Source organism: Podarcis tiliguerta, assembly GCF_965153285.1.
Source record: "Podarcis tiliguerta genome assembly, chromosome: 9".
Classification (NCBI taxonomy): Eukaryota; Metazoa; Chordata; class Lepidosauria; order Squamata; family Lacertidae; genus Podarcis; species Podarcis tiliguerta.
Window position 1 is genome coordinate 20,360,492 of NC_139542.1, and position 22,532 is coordinate 20,383,023.

At 42.2% G+C, this 22,532-nt stretch overlaps 2 protein-coding genes across 2 annotated transcripts; both read right to left on the reverse strand.

Annotated features, from left to right (window-relative positions):
* Positions 1 to 2,298: 2,298 nt before the first annotated feature.
* Positions 2,299 to 10,341, reverse strand: LOC310657628 (alcohol dehydrogenase 1A-like). The gene is made up of 9 exons (XM_083398580.1): positions 10,184 to 10,341; positions 9,601 to 9,702; positions 8,003 to 8,141; positions 6,497 to 6,584; positions 6,183 to 6,399; positions 5,511 to 5,774; positions 4,850 to 4,985; positions 4,205 to 4,343; positions 2,299 to 2,972 (listed from the first exon to the last, which is right to left on the reverse strand). The coding sequence occupies exons 1-9, from the start codon at positions 10,199 to 10,201 to the stop codon at positions 2,948 to 2,950; spliced, it is 1,128 nt and encodes a 375-aa protein (XP_083254706.1). The 5' UTR covers positions 10,202 to 10,341; the 3' UTR covers positions 2,299 to 2,947.
* A 3,676-nt stretch (positions 10,342 to 14,017) lies between these two features.
* Positions 14,018 to 21,989, reverse strand: LOC310657629 (alcohol dehydrogenase 1B-like). Its single transcript, XM_083398581.1, has 9 exons — positions 21,836 to 21,989; positions 21,333 to 21,434; positions 19,769 to 19,907; positions 18,336 to 18,423; positions 18,015 to 18,231; positions 17,339 to 17,602; positions 16,473 to 16,608; positions 15,871 to 16,009; positions 14,018 to 14,524 (listed from the first exon to the last, which is right to left on the reverse strand). Exons 1-9 carry the CDS (start codon positions 21,851 to 21,853, stop codon positions 14,500 to 14,502), a joined length of 1,128 nt encoding a protein of 375 aa, XP_083254707.1. The 5' UTR covers positions 21,854 to 21,989; the 3' UTR covers positions 14,018 to 14,499.
* Positions 21,990 to 22,532: the final 543 nt, after the last annotated feature.

The following is a 22,532-nucleotide window of genomic DNA, read 5'->3' on the forward strand; positions in this document are numbered from 1 at the left end:
CTCTTGTCAGTTTCTTAATCTTAGTTCCTAACAACTTCAAACTGATTATTCCCAACTATCTATCTGACTCCACCTAACAATTCCTCTCACTCTCTCACAATACAACTCTACCAACCCACTGCCTATTCCTCCCTCTTCCTTCTCCAACTCCCAAACCTCAACTTTTACTCCCCCCTTGCATTCTCACTGGCCAATCACATCACACCCATTTTAACCCTTTCCTTATGACCCATCCTAGGAGGCAAATGCCACATTGGGTGACAGAGGGATTTCATTCATGGGACAAACAAATTGATGCTGATAATCAGCCCTAGAAAATGAGTGGCAATGCCAAGTATATTTGGTAACTCCATCTTGCTCCATCTATAGGAAAACTCGCAGCTGCAAGGCACCAGGGAGTGGGATTGTATTTCTATGCAAATTGTGGGAGCATGGATATGAATTGGGGCCATAGTAGAGAGCAAATGGTTAATGTCCCCTTGGCCACATATTAGGGTTCCAAACCAGATGGGTATCCCTAGAAGAGCAACTTGAATGGGGAAAAAAATCCAGTTCTTTATTGAGTATGAATTATTGCCAAGTTTGGCCCTCAGAGTATTACACAATTTTTGCAAATTCTCAGAATGCTTAAAATACAACACACACAGAGAGAAACGTATGTTTCTGATCAATCCCTGAGTTCTCTTGCTCCTTTTTTGGGTGGAGGGTGCTGTGAGGAGAAAGATGGTTCTCCAGAAGAAACATACTTTTCCTCAGAAACAGAAAGAAAAACACACCATTTTGGTCACAAATGATTATGGGGTTGAGTATCTTGATTACTTTCACCTTGAGGGAAGGAGCTGCATATATTCTTATGGATTGGGTGCCAATAAGAAATACTATACATTGTGAACTGACAAGCTGGAATGATAACATCAATATTGCAAAGCGGTATTGTATTTTTCTTGTTAGTTAGGAAGTTGAACCGCCTCAAAAGAGCAAATATTAATGCAAACAAAGCAAGGCCATTTGTATGGATCCTGGCAAGAACAAATATGACTAGAGGGTGAGGCTTATTCCAAACTGAGCAAGCGGTGTAATAACTGTAGGAAGGCTAAGGCAAACTTCATGTGAACTGTTCCTTAAGCCAGAGATGGGGAACAAATGACCCCTCAGATGTTGTGGGAACACAACTCCTATCATTCTTCACAAGGGCTGGGGGAGAAATTTTAAGTTCATATTTAAAGCCAAGTGTATCAATTTGATATATTTTGAAATTCACATTTACCCAAATTTTGTGATAAGCTCTACAACCTACCAATGCCTGCAAGAATGCATATTGCAAGTCTGGGGTAATAGAGTTTAGGGGGTGCAAGAGCACTTATAATGGCTAGAGTTAGTGAATGTTAGCAATTGCTAAATGGTAGAATTTAGATGACCCTAAAGACCCTGATGCTGGGAAAGATGGAGGGCACAAGGAGAAGGGGACGACAGAGGACGAGATGGTTGGATAGTGTTCTCGAAGCTACTAGCATGAGTTTGACCAAACTGCGGGAGGCAGTGGAAGACAGGAGTGCCTGGCGTGTTCTGGTCTATGGGGTCACGAAGAGTCGCACATGACTAAACGACAAAACAACAACAGAATTTGGATAATATTGGGAGTATTGAAGAGAATATGTCAGGCCAGTGGAAAAAATACAAGCTAAACTCCCTTTCCAAGCCAGGGCCTCACCCAGCATAAAAACAACACAGGGGCACACATTCCCAACATCCCTAGCTGTGCTTGGCCCTGCCTGCTTCACCCTGGACCTTTGTGTGTTCATCATGAAAGTCTGAAAGAAGATTCTAAGGACATTCAGCTAAATACCCTTAAAAACATTCCTATGATCAGCACTCCTGACAATGTGAGACTCCAGAACATGTGGGGAAAATGCTGAGGGCATTTAGCTGAATGTGCTTACTCTCCTGTCAGAATGCCGCAGTATAGAAGTTATGCCCTTGCGCATTTGGGTAGGTGTCTGAAGAGACTCTATACAATAGGGTTTGATATAGTTACATTTCCTAACCAATGAAGCACATCTCATGAGACCTTCGGGTATAGGGCGGTATAGAAAATAAATAAATAACATAAATAAATAATATAGGCCTCACTAAAGTATTTTTAAAAAACCTTTTGATAGGTTTTAGGATTATCTCAGTTATTTCTTACTGTTTATACTTTTATTTAAATACGCAAAGATGACAATCAGCGTCCCTTCCAACTCTATGATTCTGTGAAAGGTGCCTGGAGAAACAGAAATATTAGTGATGGAAGTCCACTGGAATTCATAACTATTTTTATTAGGTGTTTATGATATAATCCATACAGTTTACCACTCCTTGCAATATAAGGCACCAAGCACACCCACCCTGGAATTTAAGCAGCAAAAAACTTGTATTATTTTGCTATTGCCAGAATTTCATATCAGAACATACAAAAATTACAGCAATTTTCCTTAAGGAGTTCTCAGGAAATTGATATCATTTGTGCATCACCGAGAAACCTCCGTATCCTATATTTATTAACAATGTAAAACGGTACCAAATTTATTTCTGTAAAGAGATTTCAAGCATGTATACTCCACTGGGTTGAGTGTGACTTTCTCCCAAATATATATAAGACAGCTGCCTAAACTACCCAACCTCTCACCTTTGAAATACATGGTAATAATTATTTGTGTGGTTGCTTCATTAAACAGGATATTGATAGTTTGAATCACAACCTAAGATTGTGTTTATGGTAATTTTCTTCTGTGGCGTTTGGAGGAAAAACGTGATGGTCTTGGGATAGACCTACGTGTTGATAATGGAACATTGCCAGTGATGACATTGCAGAGTCCAGTCATTTTCACATATGTCCTACTAGGCAATGTGGCAATCTGAGCTTGCAAAGGTCACTGTCTTGTATTCTTCCTCCTCACCATGGACTTTAAAACACCAGGACACTGCGAATACTGAAACAATAAGAAACAGTTTTAAATGGAAGGATGATAATATCTGTTAGATTTTTAATGTTAGTGGGCTAATATTTCAGTAGGTTTAAGATCTTGCCACAACTTTCTAAGGAAAGGCTTGATCTGGTTGATATTAAGGGAAGGTGATCTTTTAAGCACCATCCATTCATCTGTTTATTACCCACCTTCTGCCATCGCATTCCAGGTGGGTTACAATGTTTTCAAATTCAGTATTAACACAATTAACACAACTTACAGTCAGAGGAGCAGAAAAAGGAAGAGTAGATAGCATACACAGTGAGTAATTTTCAGGGGGGGGGGTGGAGAGGAAAGTCTGAAGCTGTACAGAAATAGGAAACCTTTTTTATAGTTAACATTTTATTAGAAGGATTTCATTTATAAAGGAATAAAGTGATAAAAGAAAAAGAGAAGAAAAAGGTGTGAAAAAGAGGAAATACGAAGCCTGGTGATAAGCCTATAAAAGTGTTTCCGAGAAAAACAATTGCACAAGAGAAAACACGACAAGTTGATTCTATTCATTTATGCCATCACAGGAAGCTGAATACAAATGCATATTTCTCCCTAACAGAAGCATCAAGGTAAATAGTTTGTTGATGTAATTTAATTGCCCCATCCAAAACAGTATCAATTTCAGTTTATAAATCAATTGTTGCTCAGCCTAATGGGATGCAGATTGGCCACAGTTGTGGTGCAAGTCTTGCTTGTGAACATCCATATTTGCATGGATGTACATTGCATTGTTTCTACATGGGTTTCATTGTCCCATTTAGTTATTCATTTTCATTCTTTGAGGTGTCCGTTTCCCCATTTTGTCTTCTGTTTCTTTGTACATAAATAGCTTGTGCAACTTTCAGTACTAGAATCTAACCATGATCAAGTCTTCTTGGCCTTGTGCTGCTTGGAGCCAATCTGAGTGGAAGGAGTTGAGCCAGCCACTGAGGATTAGCTCCTAGGGTCATTCTGGAGAAGGTGCATGAGAACAACACCCAAGAGCAGTTGTTCTATATGCTCCCAAGCTATGCAGTTGTCTTCAGTTTCAAGACAGTGATGTGCAAGTTCTGTTGTGGATAATGGAACTTCAAGGGCAACATAGCTTGAGTCACTCCAGAGGAGGATTGTGTAATCTTATAATGACTATGGCTATGACTCTCAGAACGGCACCCTGCCTCTTCCACTACACTTTGAGGGGTGGGGGTGGGGAAAGGTCTTACCTTTTTCCTGAACGCAGCAGTTCAAAGCCCTCGTTGATTTTATCAAAAGGCAAAGTGTGGGTAATTAGTGGATCCAGAGCAAACTTCCCCCCCATGAAATCTGAAACCAGCTTGGGGACAGCTTCTTTGCTTTTCCATCCTGAAAACAGTAAGTGCACAGTGAAGATATGGTACTCTAATTATAATGCCATAAAAAAGGAGCAAGATGTTGGTTAAAGGTCTGGCAGTCCCACAAATTTATAGCCTGGAACCGTCTTTGAACTTGGGTTATGCAATGAGATTGGCCTTGATGTTATGACAGATCTGTGGGTGGGTGGGAGGGAGATAGAGGAGATACTAACATAGTAATTATGGGGCAAGAGCTTGCGTGGAAAGTGTACAGAGGGCCAAACTGCATGAGATCTTAAATGTATTTTCACATGGTAAGAGAATGATTTTTTTTTTAATCTAAATTGCATTGCTGGGGGTGGGGAAATAATGAACAAATCAAGGTGTTTCTCTAATTTTGTGTTATGCCATGCTCTCAATGACAGACGTTTTATGGCACAACCCGCTGCCACCCCAAGCTATTTTGTGAGGGGTGCCCTCAACACTCTCTCAGAATTTGAAATGTGCCCTTTTGATAGAAAGCTAGTAGGCCCATACCTCCAAATATAGATCCTTTCCAAGTGCGCCCCGTGAAGATAAGCACTGGAGAGAAGGTAATTTCAGAAGCTGAAGGGGGCACTCCGACAATCACGCTGGTCCCATAATTCATGTGGCAGGAAGCCAAGGCAGCAGTCTGGGGGAAATCCAAAGGCATGACTCTTGAATCAAGCCAAGGAGAAATACCACCCATGATCACCTCCCATGACGCAGTCAGACCTCTCAAAGATTTTACTGTTCAAAGCATATTAATAGCAATGGAAGAAAACATCCCTGTCTTTTCTTCCTCCCATGTCCAGCTACATGCACACTCTGAAAAGCCTGTTTGGATGGTTAGGGCCTTCTGAAGAATGTGGGAAGGGATTTTGGGGGTGGGCTTATGTGGGAGAGAAGAATCACTCAAAAGGATCATTCTCACCCCTCCATTAGCTCCTCATGCCTGAGTCCCATCTCACATTATTCCATAAGTTACCTGATTAATGGGTGGAGGATGTTTAAAACTCTGACATGTTCTACTGTCTCAGAACCCAAGGCCCATGCTGCAACAGATTATCGGATCAGAACCCAGTGAAAAATAGGAACCACTGAAGAACAGGAATGCAGGAAATGCCATCTTCCCCTTTCAAAATATGACAGTAAAATCCTGCCTTCATGCATGTACCATGGTGTCTGTGCGCCCAATCACTTCGAATGAATAGTCAACACCTTCACCGTCTGTCAAGCCATACAACACTTCATTGATGGGCTTCTTGAAATCCAGAGGGTTGACACACTCTGTAGCTCCCATCTCTTTAGCCTTGGGAAATTTATCCTTGTTGATGTCGACCCCGATGATTCGGGAAGCTCCAGCTGCTTTGCAGCCCATGACAGTTGAGAGGCCAACTCCTCCCAGACCAAAAACGGCACAGGTTGAACCAGGCTCCACCTGAAATCATAGAATCATAGAATTGTAGAGTTGGAAGAGACCATCTAATCCAACCCCCTGCAGTACTTGGGTCTCTATTTCGGTATATGATGGCAAGGGTGCTCCCGCTGGGCAATTGGGTGTGGATGGGATTGCTTGATGTTCAAAGCATCCAAGAGAGAGGTGGGATGCTGGAGAACTACGTCTGTAGCAAGAACATGAGAGCAGGTCATGAGTGTACATCCAGTGGATTGGTGGGTATTTGATGGCTTTGCTATTTTATATTGTTTTGATTCATTTACTGTATTGACTGTGCTTTCACCTGGTTCTGTGCCAGAGCCCCAGAGCCCACCTGTCCTCCTCTTTTTGTCTAGACCTGCCACAAATTCCTCACACTGAATATGAGCATTACCAATGATTAAGCCTTACCTTTGCACTGTTGATGGCAGCACCATAGCCAGTAGAAAACCCACAGCCAATCAGACACACTTTTTCTGGAGGAGCTGCAGCATCAATTTTGACCACTGCAGTCTCATGCACCACGGTGTATTCTGTGAAGGTGCTTGTGCCGAGAAAGGTGTGGAGCTGCTGGCCTTTGTAAGTGAACCTGCTGGTGCCATCGTGCATTAATCCAGAGGCGGTAAGGCTAAAAGATGAAGAAAGGAAAATCGTGCTTTGGGTTGTGTTGTTTTTTTTTAACCCAACATATGCACTGCTGGTTGCAAATAACAACTTCAACTCACTCGCCCATTTTGCACAGATTGCCTCTGGGATGTTTGCACGTACTGCATTCTCCACATTGTGGGGCAAAGAGTGGGATGACTTTGTCTCCTGGGAATGATGAAAATACCATCATTAGCCTGCTTGAAATATTCGGACAAGCCTGCTTAAAATATTCAGGAAATGCTTTGTTGGGAGCGGGGGACAGTACAAAATTGGGGGGAGGGTTTGAGGAGGGTCAGTTGGAGGTAGGAAGTGAGAAATGTCCCTATTTTCATCTGAGCAATGTTGGAGGGTATGTCATGAACATTGCAGACTATGGGGTGGCATCACAGGAGTGTCAGTCCGTCCCTTGCTCCATGACCCAGTGCCCCTGCCGTCTGCCACAACGGCAATCTGGGGCAAACCGTGGGTCATCGAGACAGTCCTCCCCTGCCCTGGGGAGGCTGCAAGGGCTAATTACCCCCATATCAGCCCTGAATTATCAGAACGGCTGAATTCCGATCGTGTGGGATACGCCATTTTCCACCACGGGAAAGAGGAAGCCCCACCAGACCCTAAAGACCCTCTTGGGCAGGCATCCCCAAGCCCAGACCTCCAGATGTTCTGGGACTACAATTTCCACCATCCCTGACCATTGGTCCTGTTAGCTTAGGATGATGGGAGTTGTAGTCCCAAAACATCTGGAGCGCTGAGTTTGGGGTGCCTGCTCTTGGACATTCAAATCAGTAGAAGGGGCCCTTTTGGTAGTTCCTCTTTCATCAACATTTTGGGGTATTGGCAGTATAGCAGTCCTGGTCTTTGGCTCCTGAGAATAGGGACTACCCTATTCTCTTGACTGCAATTTGTTTTAAATTCATATTGCAAGTTTAAGTACAGTGGTACCCCGCAAGACGAATGCCTCGCAAGACGGAAAACCCGCTAGACAAAAGGGTTTTCCGTTTTTCGATGCGCTTCGCAGGACGAATTTCCCTATGGGCTTGCTTCACAAGACAAAAATGTCTTGCGAGTCTTGAAATTTTTTTCCGCTCCCCACCCCCTTTTTCTAAGCTGCTAAACCGCTAATAGCCTTTTAGCAGCTAATCCGCTAATCCCTTAAGCCTTTAATAGCCGCTAATAGCCGCTAAACCGCTAATAGCGCTAATCTGCTAAGCCGCTAATAGAGTTGCTTCGCAAGACGAAAAAACCGCTAGACGAAGAGACTCGCGGAACGAATTAATTTCGTCTTGCGAGGCACCACTGTAGTTGTGAACCACCCTGGCAAGTGATAGTAGTAGTCGTAGTAATATCAGCAGTTAAGTAAAAAATAACTTTGCTGACTCCTATTCAGAAATGTCTAGTAATTGATTCCAAATTCTGGCATTTACATTAAAAATCTAGTTACTGGCCCAGAGCTGACCGCCCTTCCCTAAAGAAAACACTTTCTCGGTCATTCTTCCACCAGTTGGTTGGCTCTCCTAGTTTCATTTGATCCTTGTTGACCAAAGCTGTGAGTTGATATTTTCTGGTTGCACTGTGCTTTACCTTACCTGGTTTCACACAGGTAACTCCTTCCCCAACGCTCTCCACAACACCAGCTGCCTCATGACCAAGAATAATGGGGAATTTTACCTGCATTGCCCCACTCAGCCCATGGTCATCGGAGCGACAGACTCCAGACGCCAGAATCTGGTTTAAAGGGGAAAGTTTTTTATTTTATATTATTTTTTAAAATTCAGTTCATGAATTGCTTCCCATCAGATATCTCAAAATGATATCTAAAAACATAAATAATAGAAACAATTACAAACAGATCAACCTATACAAATATTTAAAACAATCAAATATAATTTCATGTGTGAAAACAATTTCACATCTACAATTTCACATCTACCATATTTTTCCGTATATAAGACACCCCCATGTATGAGACGACCCCTATTTTTTGAGCCCAAAATTAAGAAATAATTAATTGCAACATTCTGTGTATAAGACGACCCCCAATTTTAAACTTAAAAAATCGGGGGGGGGGGATATAGTCTTATACACGGAAAAATACAGTAATTCAGACTTAGTTAAAGATCTCCACTTGACAGGATGGGGTGGTTTTTTTGGAAAAAGGAAGTCTTTAATTGACACCCATCATCCAATAGCAAAAATAACCAGGGAGCTTTTGAGTTTCACCTTAGTCCTAGAAACACCCCTCTCATGATATTGCTCACAATCCCTCTCCTGCAGCAACTTGCAGGGGTTCAAAACTCTCCCACATTTTGACATCAGTTTGCAGGTTTTTGTTTTAAAGTACTCATGAGAATTCATCAGGATTTAAGTGCAAATTTCTCCTAATATAAACATGTTTGCATGCAATTTTGCCTAATATGCAACAGTGCAAAGCAAGGTTGTCTAATATCAAGCATATTTGTATATTATATTCATTAATACTGGCATTTTTGTGCACATTTTACACCACTATATGAATTTTCACACTTATTACTTGGCATTGCAAAAGTTGGAGAAGTGCCAATTTTGAAAAATGGGTGTGTTTTGGTTCTCATAGGAACACAGGAATCTGCCTTAAGCTACAATTATGACAACAATTAATCTAGAATGCAACTTCCAGACTGGTGACTGGGAGCGGCCTCCAGGACCGTATAACACTGGTCTTTAAAGATCTACAATGCCTCCCCGTGTGTTTCCAAGCACAATTCAAAGTGTTAGTGTTGACCTTTGTTGTGATTTTAATATTCTGTTGGAAGCCACCCAGAGTGGCCGGGGCAACCCAGTCAGATGGGTGGGGTACAAGTTGTTGTTGTTGTTGTTGTTGTTGTTGTTGTTGTTGTTAATTATACTGAGTCAGACCATTGGTCCATCTAGCTCAGCATTTTCCACATTGACTGAAGCAGCTCTCCAGAGAGTCAGACTAGGGACTCTCCCACACCTGCCTGGAGATACCAGTGATTCATCTTCAGACTTTTGCAAGCAAAACAGCTGTTCCTCCAGGGCTGCAGCCCTTCCCCATTCTCATATTGTTTTTGAAAGCATAAATTAGGTAGATTTATCTTTAAGTGCAAACTGAATCAAATTTCTCCATCCCTAGTGCAGATACTAACAATCTGCAGAAATGCCATTTTTGGTTTGTCTCTCTTACCTTAATCCGAACTTCATGTGCCTTAGGTGGGGCAACTTCTATTTCCACAATACTAAATGGTTTATTGACTTCCCAGACAACGGCAGCTTTGCACTTAATGACCTGAGATAATAGAATATTATAACAGTATTTCTGTATGTAACTGTGCAATCCTATCCTGGGCAACCCCCACCCCCAATAAAATGTATATACCATTTGATTCTACAAAACCTCAAAACAGTTTACAGTGACAGCTCTGATTTCAATGTCCTGTGAAATAACAGAAGATCATATACTATTTTTCCACACAGCTAACATTGCAATCCTGTGCATGTTTAATATGTAATATGCGCCCCAATACCAGTGCTATTTTTCTGGAAAAAGAGGTGCCGGAACTCACCATGAATGCCTCCTTTGTAATCTTATAATGGCAATAACACCCATCTGAGAAGTGCCGGAATTGAGTTCTGGTGAGTTCCAGCTGAAAAAAAGCCCTGCCTATAGCCAAATTCCTCAGGGTGGCTTACAATTAGCCTATTTTAATTTTTTGTATTTATGCATCTTGGGGCTGAAAAAGCAACTTTAAAAGAAATCATCTACTTACTTTCCCTGCAGTGCTCATGATGTTGAGCTTTGTAATCTAGCGTATCTGCTTCCTCTGCGTCGTTTCAGAACTTCTAGTCTGTTCTCCTAGAAGTACAAAGTTCTGCTTCAAATATTTGGCTTATCTTTCAAATAAACTTAATCATTCCCTAGTTCAATGCCAAGAAATGTGGCCACTCCTCTACGTTCAGTTTGACTCCACCTGCAGTTTCACAACTTTGAAGGAAGTAGGTTAAGAGTCCTCAGCTGCAGTACAATACACCGTACATTTAGATTGCACTCAAGGAAATAAGTCTGATTTCACACCAGCAGTTGGTAGCAGATGGAGTAGCAATAGCTAAGCAATGGAAATCCTACAGTGAACGGTAACTAGACTTCTGGTATAAAGAACTGTGGTCAGGAGCTAACACACCCTGTATCTCTTGCAAGAGGACACCAATGGAGCCTGGCATGTTGTATAGGGGGGTGGGAAATTCACTAACAAGAATAGCTGTGGAAGGACACCTCCAGAATCCCACTGACAAATCTGGAAAGGATGGTGTTTCCTTTGTACCACAATGGCAGCTAAATTCTTTGTAGTTTGTCTTATCTGCTAGTCTCACTTTTTTGTTTGCAGTTTTGAGTGATGCGCATTTTTGCAAGCAATATAATATAACAATACAAGGCATCTATGTATGTTCTTTTCACTAATATTGTCGTTTTCAATGCACACTTTTGCGGCGCAAGATTGTGTGAGATTGTGGTGCCCAAAACGCCCCCTGTGCTCTAATGCAAAGAAAGAGTTAAGGACTATGAGATACTACAATACTTTTTTTTTGGTGATACCTTATTTAATGCATTCCTTTTTTGGGAGGAAGGGGGCTTGGAGGGGTATTGCACCAAGGCCCCCAACCACCTTAATTTGGACAAACTAATGAGCATTCAGCCTGATTTGTTTGTGGAGAGATTAGATAACATTGCATCAAGCAAGTGTTAATCTGCAGTCTCTGTTGCATTTCTCCATCACCTACCTTACTGCAAAAAGTTGGATCCACAGCCTGGATATTCCAGGATGTGATTCAATCTCATCCAAAAGTAGTAACAGTATGGAAGTGCCCTTTATTCCACTATCCTTTGTCCTGGAGAACTTTCGGCTCAGCCAAGTCACAAGAAATCTCAACAATCCACCTCCTGTTAAACATTAGTGCCCTTAAGCAAGAAAATGTGATTTGCAAGCTCTGTGTCTTCCCCCCACCCCGTTGGGTTTTTTTGTTTTTTGTTTTGTTTTACATGCTGGTGCTAATTTAGATTCAAATGCAAGTACAGCTGTCATCCCTTTGTTTTGTTGTAAAGGTCTTTTGAATTATTAGTTTACAGCTGTGTGCTCTCTGTCTCTCTCTCTCTCTCTTACTCGCTCACATACATTTTTTGAAAATAACAACAACAACAACAACAATAACAATAATAGCACAGTTATAAAAAGCAGCATGGACACATCCTGTTTCAATGGCTGGGAATCCAATTCCTTATCTGCAGTGCAGTAGGGACAAAAAGGCACCCCATAACCACATCATACAGTGTAAATGGGTTGGAGGATGCACCGAATACCTTTAACAAGACAAATGTCTCTGCATCATCTGCATCTAGTTCCTGATGTAGGAAGTGAGTCTCTTCACTCAAAAGCTGTCTTCCTGGATCAAGGTTTTAATATTTTGCTTTGATTTCTATTTTAAAAAATCATATGAAAAAGGGTTGTTTCTCTGCTCTTAATTTTTTAAAAAATTGACTTTTTCTCAAAGTAATAATAATAATAATAATTGAATTGTGCTTGGAAACGTACTGGGAGCCAATGCAGATCTCTCAGGACCGGTGTTATATGGTCCTGGGGGCCACTCCCAGTCACCAGTCTAGCTGCTGCATTCTGGATTAATTGCAGTTTCTGGGTCACCTTCAAAGGTAGCCCCACATTGCAGTAGTCCAAGCGGGAGATAACTAGAGCTTGCACCACTCTGGCAAGACAGTCTGTGGGCAGGTAGGGTCTCAGCTTGCGTACCAGATGGAGCTGATAAGCAGTTGCCGTGGACATGGAATTAACCTGCGCCTCCATGGACAGCTGTGAGTCCAAAATGTCTCCCAGGCTGCATACCTGGTCCTTCAGGGGCACATTTACCCATTCAGGACCAAGGAGTCCCCCACACCCACCCGCCCCCTGTCCCCCCAAAACAGTACTTCTGTCTTGTCAGGATTCAACTTCAATCTGTTAGCCACCATCCATCCTCCAACTGCCTCCAGGCACTCACACAGGACATTCACTGCCTTCACTGGTTCTGATTTAAATTAAAGCATGAAACAAGAAAACAGGACATACAAAGCACACATTTGCTATTCATCGTACAGAAATAAAAGTATTTTGTCCAAAGATTGTGTTCATGCACTATTCTCAGGAGATCTCCAAGTATGTATTTCTCAAATAGCGTTCCATCCTCCCTAATGTTTTCAGCCTTTCACTGAAGTGCTCTTCATCTTCCAGCAGCTTTCCACTTCCATTCAGCCTGCTGGGGGCTACCAGTTTCCAATGAAGCAACTAAGGGTCCCCAGGTTGCCCAATATTTAGTAATGCTAGAACTGGGTGCTTGTTCAGCAATAGTTGATACATTCTGCAAATACAGAATTCCAACACTCTGCAGCAAATCTGCATTCCTACCATATGTGAATAGGTCTCCTCTTCCCCCCCACCTCCTCCCGTAATGTACTCCTCTTGAAATGCAGGAACCAATGCTATCTCTCCATGGCCTTAAAGGTTGCTTCCTTTCTGTAAGCGCCCAGAGTGGCAGGGGAAACCCAGCCACATGGGATTATTATTATTCCTGGATTCTGACTGACATAGTTCATAACAGTGTTTTGCCTGCGTTTTACCCCACATAGCATTCCAGGGGCGGACTTTGGTCTTTAAAATTTCATTGGTGCCCAGTGTGAGGCCAACATCCCCCCCCCCCCCATTTGCCTTCTCTTCTGCTCAATTGACTAAATTATAGTTGAGACACCTTGGAACACCCAGTGCAGCAGAACTGTCACGATGCCCTAAATCTGCCTCTGCTAGTTGTCTTCTGAAATATTCTGCCCCTGCAGAGAGCACTAGCAAAGATATTTGCGTTATCATGAGTGGAAAGGTTTGCTAAACACATTTTGCACTGTCACCCTGAATACCTAATAAAGCCTTATATTTCAGGCAAATATTAAACCCATTGCCCTTGACTGATTTCTAAAGCATATTGACATTCAAGTAAAATCAATGATTTGTCAGTACGCCTTTCAACTGATGTCAGCGACTGGGCTCAATAACTGGTTCTGCCCCGACTGGGCTAGGCGACTGGAGCACTTTCAGAGACCTTCCAATCCTGGAAAACAGGTCCCAGTGCACTGGACCCACAACTGTGCATTGTGAGCACCAGACTCATGCAGAGTATAAATAACACGGAAGCTAGCTGTGAAGCATAACACCTTTTATTTCTAATAGCTACTAAAAACTAACGAACTACTGGCTTTCATGAGTATTACAACTCCCATTCAGCCATCTAGTCACTACATAGATAGGACTCTCTCCACACACAGAGTCAGGCAATCAGTCAGGAGCGGAAGAAGAGAAGAGCAGTTTCCGCCCCCTCCTTTCTCAAAACTTTAGATCAGGAGATTCAGTCAGTGGGAGGGGTGAAAATATCAACATGATTAATGTAGGGATCAGATGGGATTACCGTGAGGAATTATAAAATATACATCAAGCCATCGTGTCCACGATGAAGACATTGTGTTGACTGGGTTTGATATATTGACGATAATTTCTGATTAAATCCTCAAAACTTTAGATCAGGAGATTCTGTCATTGGGAGGGGTGAAAATATCAACATGATTAAGCCTAGCATTTAGCCAGTGGCTATTTAGCTTTGCCACTGGTAGATAGACTAGTAGTTTTGAACCCTCCAATTCTTAGGAATCTCTGTAGAGAAATTTGAAGCTACTGATTTGCAGCATGTATACTCACTGTGTTCAGTGTACCTTTCTCCCAAATATATATAAGACAGCTGCCTAAACTACCCAACCTCTCACCTTTGAAATACATGATAAAAATTATTTGTGTTGTTGCATCAATAAACAGGATATTGATAGTTTGAATCGCAACCTAAGATTGTGTGTTTATGGTAATTTTCTTCTGTTGCATTTGGAGGAAAAACGTGATGACATTGCAGAGTCCAGTCATTTTCACATATGTCCTACTAGGCAATGTGGCAATCTGAGCTTGCAAAGGTCATTGTCTTGTATTCTTCCTCTTCACCATGGACTTTAAAACACCAGGACAGTGCGAATACTGAAACAATAAGAAACAGTTTTAAATGGAAGGGTGATAATATCTGCTAGATTTTTAATGTTAGTAAGCTAATATTTCCGTAGGTTTAAGATCTTGCCACAAATTTCTAATGAAAGGCTTGATCTGATTGATATTAAGGGAAGGTGATCTTTTAAGCACCATCCATTCATTCTGTTTATTACCCACCTTCTGCCATCGCGTTCTAGGTGGGTTACAATGTTTTCAAATTCAGTATTAACACAATTAACACAACTTACAGTCAGAGGAGCAGAAAAAGGAAGAGTATGTAGCATACACAGTGAGTAGAGAGGAAAGTCTGAACCTGTACAGAAATAGGAAACCTTTTTTATACTTAACATTTTATTAGAAGGATTTCATTTATAAAGGAATAAAGTAATAAAAGAAAAAGAGAAGAAAAGGGTGTGAAAAAGAGGAAATAAGAAGCCAGGTGATAAGCTTATAAAAGTGATTCCAAGAAAAAGAATTGCACAAGAAAAAGCACAACAAGTTGATTCTATTCATTTATGCCATCACAGGAAGCTGAAATAAATGCATATTTGTCCCTAACAGAAGCATCAAGGTAAACAGTTTGTGGGTGTAATTTCATTGCCCCATCCAAAACAGTATCAATTTCAGTTTATAAATCAATTGTTGCTCAACCTAATGGGATGCAGATCGGCCACAGTTGTGGCGGAGGTCTTGCTTGTGGACATCCATATTTGCATGGATGTACATTGCATTGTTTCTACATGGGTTTCATTGTACCATTTAGTTATTCATTTTCATTCTTTGAGGTGTCCGTTTCCCCATTTTGTCTTCTGTTTCTTTGTACGTAAATAGCTCATGCAACTTTCAGTACTAGAATCTAAACATGATCAAGCTAATCTCTCTGTTTTTGGTTTTTTTGGCCACATTCTTTTTTTGTAGATGAATAAAGCGTAGACTTCATTTTAAATCTAGGTATTATGGGGGGGGGGGTGTTGGAGTGAATGAGTCTTGAGTTAAACTGGAGAGGGGTTGGGGGATGTGTATGCAAGCCCAGCTCATGCTACAAAGGAAAACCTGGTCACCCAATATAGTGATGTCATGTGATTGACAGGTCAGCAAGCCACTGCAGTCAGGGGAACTAGATCCAATCCCCCCTTCCCCACATTGTACAGAAAAACTCTGCAATACAACATTGTGTTGGAAGTCCCATACATCCATTTTTAGTCTACAACGCAAACTGCTTGAGTCACTCCAGACGAAGATTGTGTAATCTTATCATGACTATGGCTATGACTCTCAGAAAGATACCCTGCCTCTTCCACTACACTTTGAGGGGTGGGGGTGGGGAAAGGTCTTACCTTTTTCCTGAATGCAGCAGTTCAAAGCCCTCGTTGATTTTATCAAAAGGCAAAGTGTGGGTAATTAGTGGATCCAGAGCAAACTTCCCCCCCATGAAATCTGAAACCAGCTTGGGGACAGCTTGTTTGCTTTTCCAACCTGAAAACAGTAAGTGCACAGTTAAGATATGGTACTCTAATTACAATGCCATAAATAAATGAGCAAAACGTTGGTTAAAGTTCTGGCAGTCCCACAAATTTATAGCCTGAAACGGTCTTTGAACTTGGGTTATGCAATGAGATTGGCCTTGATGTTATGACAGATCTGTGGGTGGGAGGGAGATAGAGGAGATACTAACGTAGTAATTATGGGCCAAGAGCTTGCGTGGAAAGCGTACAGAGGGCCAAACTGCATGAGATCTTAAATGTATTTTCACATGGTAAGAGCATGATTTTTTTAAAAAATCTAAATTGAATTGCTGGGGGTGGGGAAATAATGAACAAATCAAGGTGTTTCTCTAAATTTGTGTTATGCCACCCCAAGCTATTTTGTGACGGGCGTCCTCAATACTCTCTCAGAATTTGAAATGTGCCCTGTTGACGGAAAGCTAGGAGGCCCATACCTCCAAATATAGATCCTTTCCAAGTGCGCCCCGTGAAGATAAGCGCTGGAGAGAAGGTAATTTCAGAAGCTGAAGGGGGCACTCCGACAACCACGCTGGTCCCATAATTCATGTGGCAGGAAGCCAAGGCAGCAGTCTGGGGGAAATCCAAAGGCATGACTCTTGAATCAAGCCAAGGAGAAATACCATCCATGATCACACAGTCAGACCTCTCAAAGATTTTACTGTTCAATGCATATTAATAGCAATGGAAGAAAACATCCCTATCTTTTCTTCCTCCCATGTCCAGCTACGTAAAGGTAAAGGGATCCCTGACCACTATGTCCAGTTGTGACAGACTCTGGGGTTGTGGCGCTCATCTTGCTTTATTGGCTGGGGAAGCCGGCGTACAGCTTCCGGGTCATGTGGCCAGCATGACTAAGCCGCTTCTGGCGAACCAGAGCAGCGCATGGAAACGCCATTTACCTTCCCGCCAGAGCCGTACCTATTTATCTACTTGCACTTGGACGTGCTTTCGAACTGCTAGGTTGGAATGTGAGAAGAATGTCTGAAGAATGTGAGAAGGGATGCTGAGGGGTGGGCTTATGTGGGAGAGAAGAATCACCCAAAAGGATCATCCTCACCCCTCCATGAGCCCCTCATGCCTGAGTCCCATCCCACATTATTCCATAAGTTACCTGATCAATGGGTGGAGGATGTTTAAAACTCTGACATGTTCTACTGTCTCAGAACCCAAGGCCCTTGCTGCAACAGATTATCAGATCACAACCCAGTGAAAAATAGCAACCACTGAAGAACAGGAATGCAGGAAATTCCATCTTCCCTTTTCAAAATAGGACAGTAAAATCCTGCCTTCATGCATGTACCATGGTGTCTGTGCGCCCAATCACTTCAAATGAATAGTCAACACCTTCACCGTCTGTCAAGCCATACAACACTTCATTGATGGGCTTCTTGAAATCCAGAGGGTTGACACACTCTGTAGCTCCCATCTCTTTAGCCTTGGGAAATTTATCCTTGTTGATGTCGACCCCGATGATTCGGGAAGCTCCAGCTGCTTTGCAGCCCATGACAGTTGAGAGGCCAACTCCTCCCAGACCAAAAACGGCACAGGTTGAACCAGGCTCCACCTGAAATCATAGAATCATAGAATTGTAGAGTTGGAAGAGACCATCTAATCCAACCCCCTGCAGGACTTGGGTCTCTCCTTTAGTATATGATGGCAAGGGTGCTCCCCCTGGGCAATTGGTTGTGGATGGGATTGCTCCTTGATGTTCAAAGCATCCAAGAGAGAGGTGGGATGCTGGAGAACTACGTCTGTAGCAAGAACGTGAGTGCAGGTCATCAGTGTACATCCAGTGGATTGGTGAGTATTTGGTGGCTTTGCTATTTTATATTGTTTTGATTCATTTACAGTATTGACTGTGCTTTCACCTGGTTCTGTGCCAGAGCCCCAGAGCCCACCTGTCCTCCTCTTTCTGTCTAGACCTACCACAAATTCCCCACACTGAATATGAGCATTACCAATGTTTTAATCCTTACCTTTGCACTGTTGATGGCAGCACCATAGCCAGTAGAAAACCCACAGCTAATCAGACACACTTTTTCTGGAGGAGCTGCAGCATCAATTTTGACCACCGCAGACTCATGCACCACGGTGTATTCTGCGAAGGTGCTTGTGCCGACAAAGGTGTGGAGCTGCTGGCCTTTGTAAGTGAACCTGCTGGTGCCATCGAGCATTAATCCAGAGGCGGCAAGGCTAAAAGATGAAGAAAGGAAAATCGTGCTTTGGGTTGTGTTTTCTTTAATCCAACATTCGCACTGCTGGTGTTTCCAATACTGTTTCAAATAACTTCAACTCACTCGCAGAGTTTGCACAGATTGCCTCTGGGATGTTTGCATGTCCTGCATTCTCCACACTGGGGGGCAAAGAGTGGGATGACTTTGTCTCCTGGGAATGATGAAAATACCATCATTAGCCTGCTTAAAGTATTCGGACAAGCTAGTACATCCCACAGGCTTGGGGAATCTTCAGTCATTCAGATGTTACTGGACTACAACTCCCATCAACCCTAGCAAGCATGGCCAGTGGCCAGTGTGATGGGACAGATGAGCTGAGCCAAGACAGCCAACCAAAGTGGAGTGCAAGGAATCTTGATTTTCTTTTTTTTAATGCTTTGTGTGTCTGTTTCTAATCTTGCCCCTTTCTAAAATTTATCTACTGCAGTGTGTTTTTCTTTTTGTAAAACCACCAAAGAATCAAATCCGATCAGGATTAAGGAGTTTTCTCAAGATGGTGGAGGGCCTGTGTACAGTGTCGCATTGGTGCAGTGCTGATGGCACTTACACTTCCTATGTTGGGAAATGCTTTTTGGGGGGCGGGGGACAGTACAAAATTGGGGAGGGGGGTTGAGGAAGGTCAGTTGGAGGGGGGAAGTGAGAAATGTCCCTATTTTCATCTGAGCAATGTTGGAGGTTATGTCATGATCGTTGCAGCCCATCGTGCAGCTAGCTGTGAAGTGGGGAGCACAAATTGAATTCAAGAAGCGGGTTCTTTCATGTGCATGCGTAGACTGGTTGCATGCCCATTGGTTGCCACTTTGTTTTCAGGCCCAATTCAAGCTGCTCATCTTAGTGTTTAATTCCCTAAATAAATGTATCACTCAATAGCTGAAATATTGTCTCTTCCCCTGCAGACCCTAAAGACCCTCTTGGGCAGGCATCCCCAAACTCAACCCTGAGATGTTTTGGGACTACAATTTCCATCATCCCTGACCACTGGTCCTGTTAGCTAGGGATGATGGGAGTTGAAGTCCCAAAACATCTGGAGAGCTGAGTTTGGGGATGCCTGCTCTTGGACATTCAAATCAGTAGAAGGGGCCCTTTTGGTAGTTCCTCTTTCATCAACATTTTGGGGGGTTGGCAGTATAGCAGTCCTGGTCTTTGGCACCTGAGAATAGGGACTACCCTATTCTCTTGACTGCAAGTTCTGACCCACCCTGGCAAGTGATAGTAGTAGTAGACTAGTAGTAGTAGTAGTAGTAGTAGTAGTAATATCACCAGTTAAGTAGAAATAATGTTGCTGACTCCTATTCAGAAATGTCTAGCAATTGATTCCAAATTCTGGCATTTACATTAAAAATCTAGTCACTGGCCCAGAGCTGACCGCCCTTCCCTAAAGAAAACACTTTCTCGGTCATTCTTCCACCAGTTGGTTGGCTCTCCTAGTTTCGTTTGATCCTTGTTGACCAAAGCTGTGAGTTGATATTTTCTGGTTGCACTGTGCTTTACCTTACCTGGTTTCACACAGGTAACTCCTTCGCCAACGCTCTCCACAACACCAGCTGCCTCGTGACCAAGAACAATGGGGAATTTTACCTGCATTGCCCCACTCAGCCCATGGTCATCGGAGCGACAGATTCCAGATGCCAAAATCTGGTTTAAAGGAGAAAGTTTTTTATTTTATATTATTTTTAAAAATTCAGTTCATGAATTGCTTCCCATCAGATATCTCAAAATGATATCACAGTAAAAACATAAATAATAGAAACAATTACAAACAGATCAACCTATACAAATATTTAAAACAATCAAATATAATTTCACATCTACAATTTCACATCTACCATATTTTTCTGTATATAAGACACCCCCATGTATGAGACGACCCCTATTTTTGAGCCCAAAATTAAGAAATAATTAATTGCAACATTCTGTGTATAAGACGACGCCCAATTATAACTTAAAAAATCGGGGGGGGGGGGATATAGTCTTATACACGGAAAAATACAGTAATTCAGACTTAGTTAAAGATCTCCACTTGACAGGATGGGGTGGTTTTTTTGGAAAAAGGAAGTCTTTAATTGACACCCATCATCCAATAGCAAAAATAACCAGGGAGCTTTTGAGTTTCACCTTAGTCCTAGAAACACCCCTCTCATGATATTGCTCACAATCCCTCTCCTGCAGCAACTTGCAGGGGTTCAAAACTCTCCCACATTTTGACATCAGTTTGCAGGTTTTTGTTTTAAAGTACTCATGAGAATTCATCAGGATTTAAGTGCAAATTTCTCCTAATATAAACATGTTTGCATGCAATTTTGCCTAATATGCAACAGTGCAAAGCAACGTTGTCTAATACCAAGCATATTTGTATATTATATTCATTAATACTGGCATTTTTGTGCACATTTTACACCACTATATGAATTTTTACACTTATTACTTGGCATTGCAAAAGTTGGAGAAGTGCGAATTTTGAAAAATGGGTGTGTTTTGGTTCTCATAGGAACACAGGAATCTGCCTTAAGCTACAATTATGAAAACAATTAATCCAGAATGCAGCTTCCAGACTGGTGACTGGGAGCGGCCTCCAGGACCGTATAACACTGGTCTTTAAAGATCTACAATGACTCCCCGTGTGTTTCCAAGCACAATTAAAAGTGTTAGTGTTGACCTTTGTTGTGATTTTAATATTCTGTTGGAAGCCACCCAGAGTGGCTGGGGAAACCCAGTCAGATGGGTGGGCTACAACTTGTTGTTGTTGTTGTTAATTATACTGAGTCAGACCATTGGTCCATCTAGCTCAGCATTTTCCACATTGACTGAAAGCAGCTCTCCAGAGAGTCAGACTAGGGACTCTCCCACACCTGCCTGGAGATACCAGGGATTCATCCTCAGACCTTTTGCGAGCAAAACAGCTGCTCCTCCAGGGCTGCAGCCCTTCCCCATTCTCATATTGTTTTTGAAAGCATAAATTAGGTAGATTTATCTTTAAGTGCAAACTGAATCAAATTTCTCCATCCTTAGTGCAGATACTAACAATCTGCAGAAATGCCATTTTTGGTTTGTCTCTCTTACCTTAATCCGAACTTCATGTGCCTTAGGTGGGGCAACTTCTATTTCCACAATACTAAATGGTTTATTGACTTCCCAGACAACGGCAGCTTTGCACTTAATGACCTGAGATAATAGAATATCATACAAAACATCAAAACAATTTACTGTGACAGCTCTGATTTCCATGTCCTGTTAAATAATAGAAGAGCATATAGTATTTTTTCCACACAGCTAACATTGCAATCCTGTGCATGTTTAATATTTAATATGCGCCCCAATACCAGTGCTATTTTTCTGGAAAAAGAGGTGCCGGAACTCACCATGAATGCCTCCTTTGTTCTCTTATAATGGCAATAACACCCATCTGAGAGGTGCCAGAATTGAGTTCTGGTGAGTTCCAGCTGAAAAAAAGCCCTGCCTATAGCCAAATTCCTCAGGGTGGCTTACAATTAGCCTATTTTTATTTTTTGTATTTATGCATCTTGGGGCTGAAAAAGCAACTTTAAAAGAAATCATCTACTTACTTTCCCTGCAGTGCTCATGATGTTGAGCTTTGTAATCTAGCGTATCTGCTTCCTCTGTGTCGTTTCAGAACTTCTAGTCTGTTCTCCTAGAAGTACAAAGGTTCTGCTGCAAATATTTGGCTTATCTTTCAAATAACGTTAATTCTTCCCTAGTTCAATGCCAAGATGTGGCCACTCCTCTACGTTCAGTTTGACTCCACCTGCAATTTCACAACTTTGAAGGAAGCAGGTGAAGAGTCCTCAGCTGCAGTACAATACACCGTACATTTAGACTGCACTCAAGGAAATAAGTCTGTGAAAGGTTGGGAATTGTAGAGACGCATTGTGTGAGCCACATGCCCCCATCACCCATGACCATCCTTGATATAAACACACAGGACACCTTGCTTGGGTCAAATATTGACACAACTTTATTGATTACAGATGAAGGGTTTGGTCAGGCATTGGGAAAACCAGTTTAAGTGCCAGCCTGCCTGTATATCAGTGGGCTCAACTCAAGGCAAAAAGGCCCCTAATGACACACATCAAGTACGAACCTGCCTGGGCTTCAGAATATCAAGCACTCCTTCCAGATCCCTTTGCAGGGTTTCCCAAACTTGGGTCTCTAGCTGTTTTAGGACTACAATTCCCATCATCCCTGACCACTAGTTCCTACTAGCTAGGGATGGTGGAAGCTGTAGTCAAACAACAGCTGGAG

Bases quoted from the DNA above. Each gene is read 5' to 3' on its own strand.
- LOC310657628 (XM_083398580.1), bottom strand. The intron at 5,775-6,182 runs GTAAGGCTTAAT...CTATGATTTCAG, and splicing joins CTGCCATCAACAGTGCAAAG to GTGGAGCCTGGTTCAACCTG. The intron at 2,973-4,204 runs GTAAGACCTTTC...TTATTGTTTCAG, and splicing joins CTGCTGCGTTCAGGAAAAAG to TATTCGCAGTGTCCTGGTGT.
- LOC310657629 (XM_083398581.1), bottom strand. The intron at 16,010-16,472 runs GTATGGGCCTCC...TACTGTTTTCAG, and splicing joins GAAAGGATCTATATTTGGAG to GTTGGAAAAGCAAACAAGCT. The intron at 14,525-15,870 runs GTAAGACCTTTC...TTATTGTTTCAG, and splicing joins CTGCTGCATTCAGGAAAAAG to TATTCGCACTGTCCTGGTGT.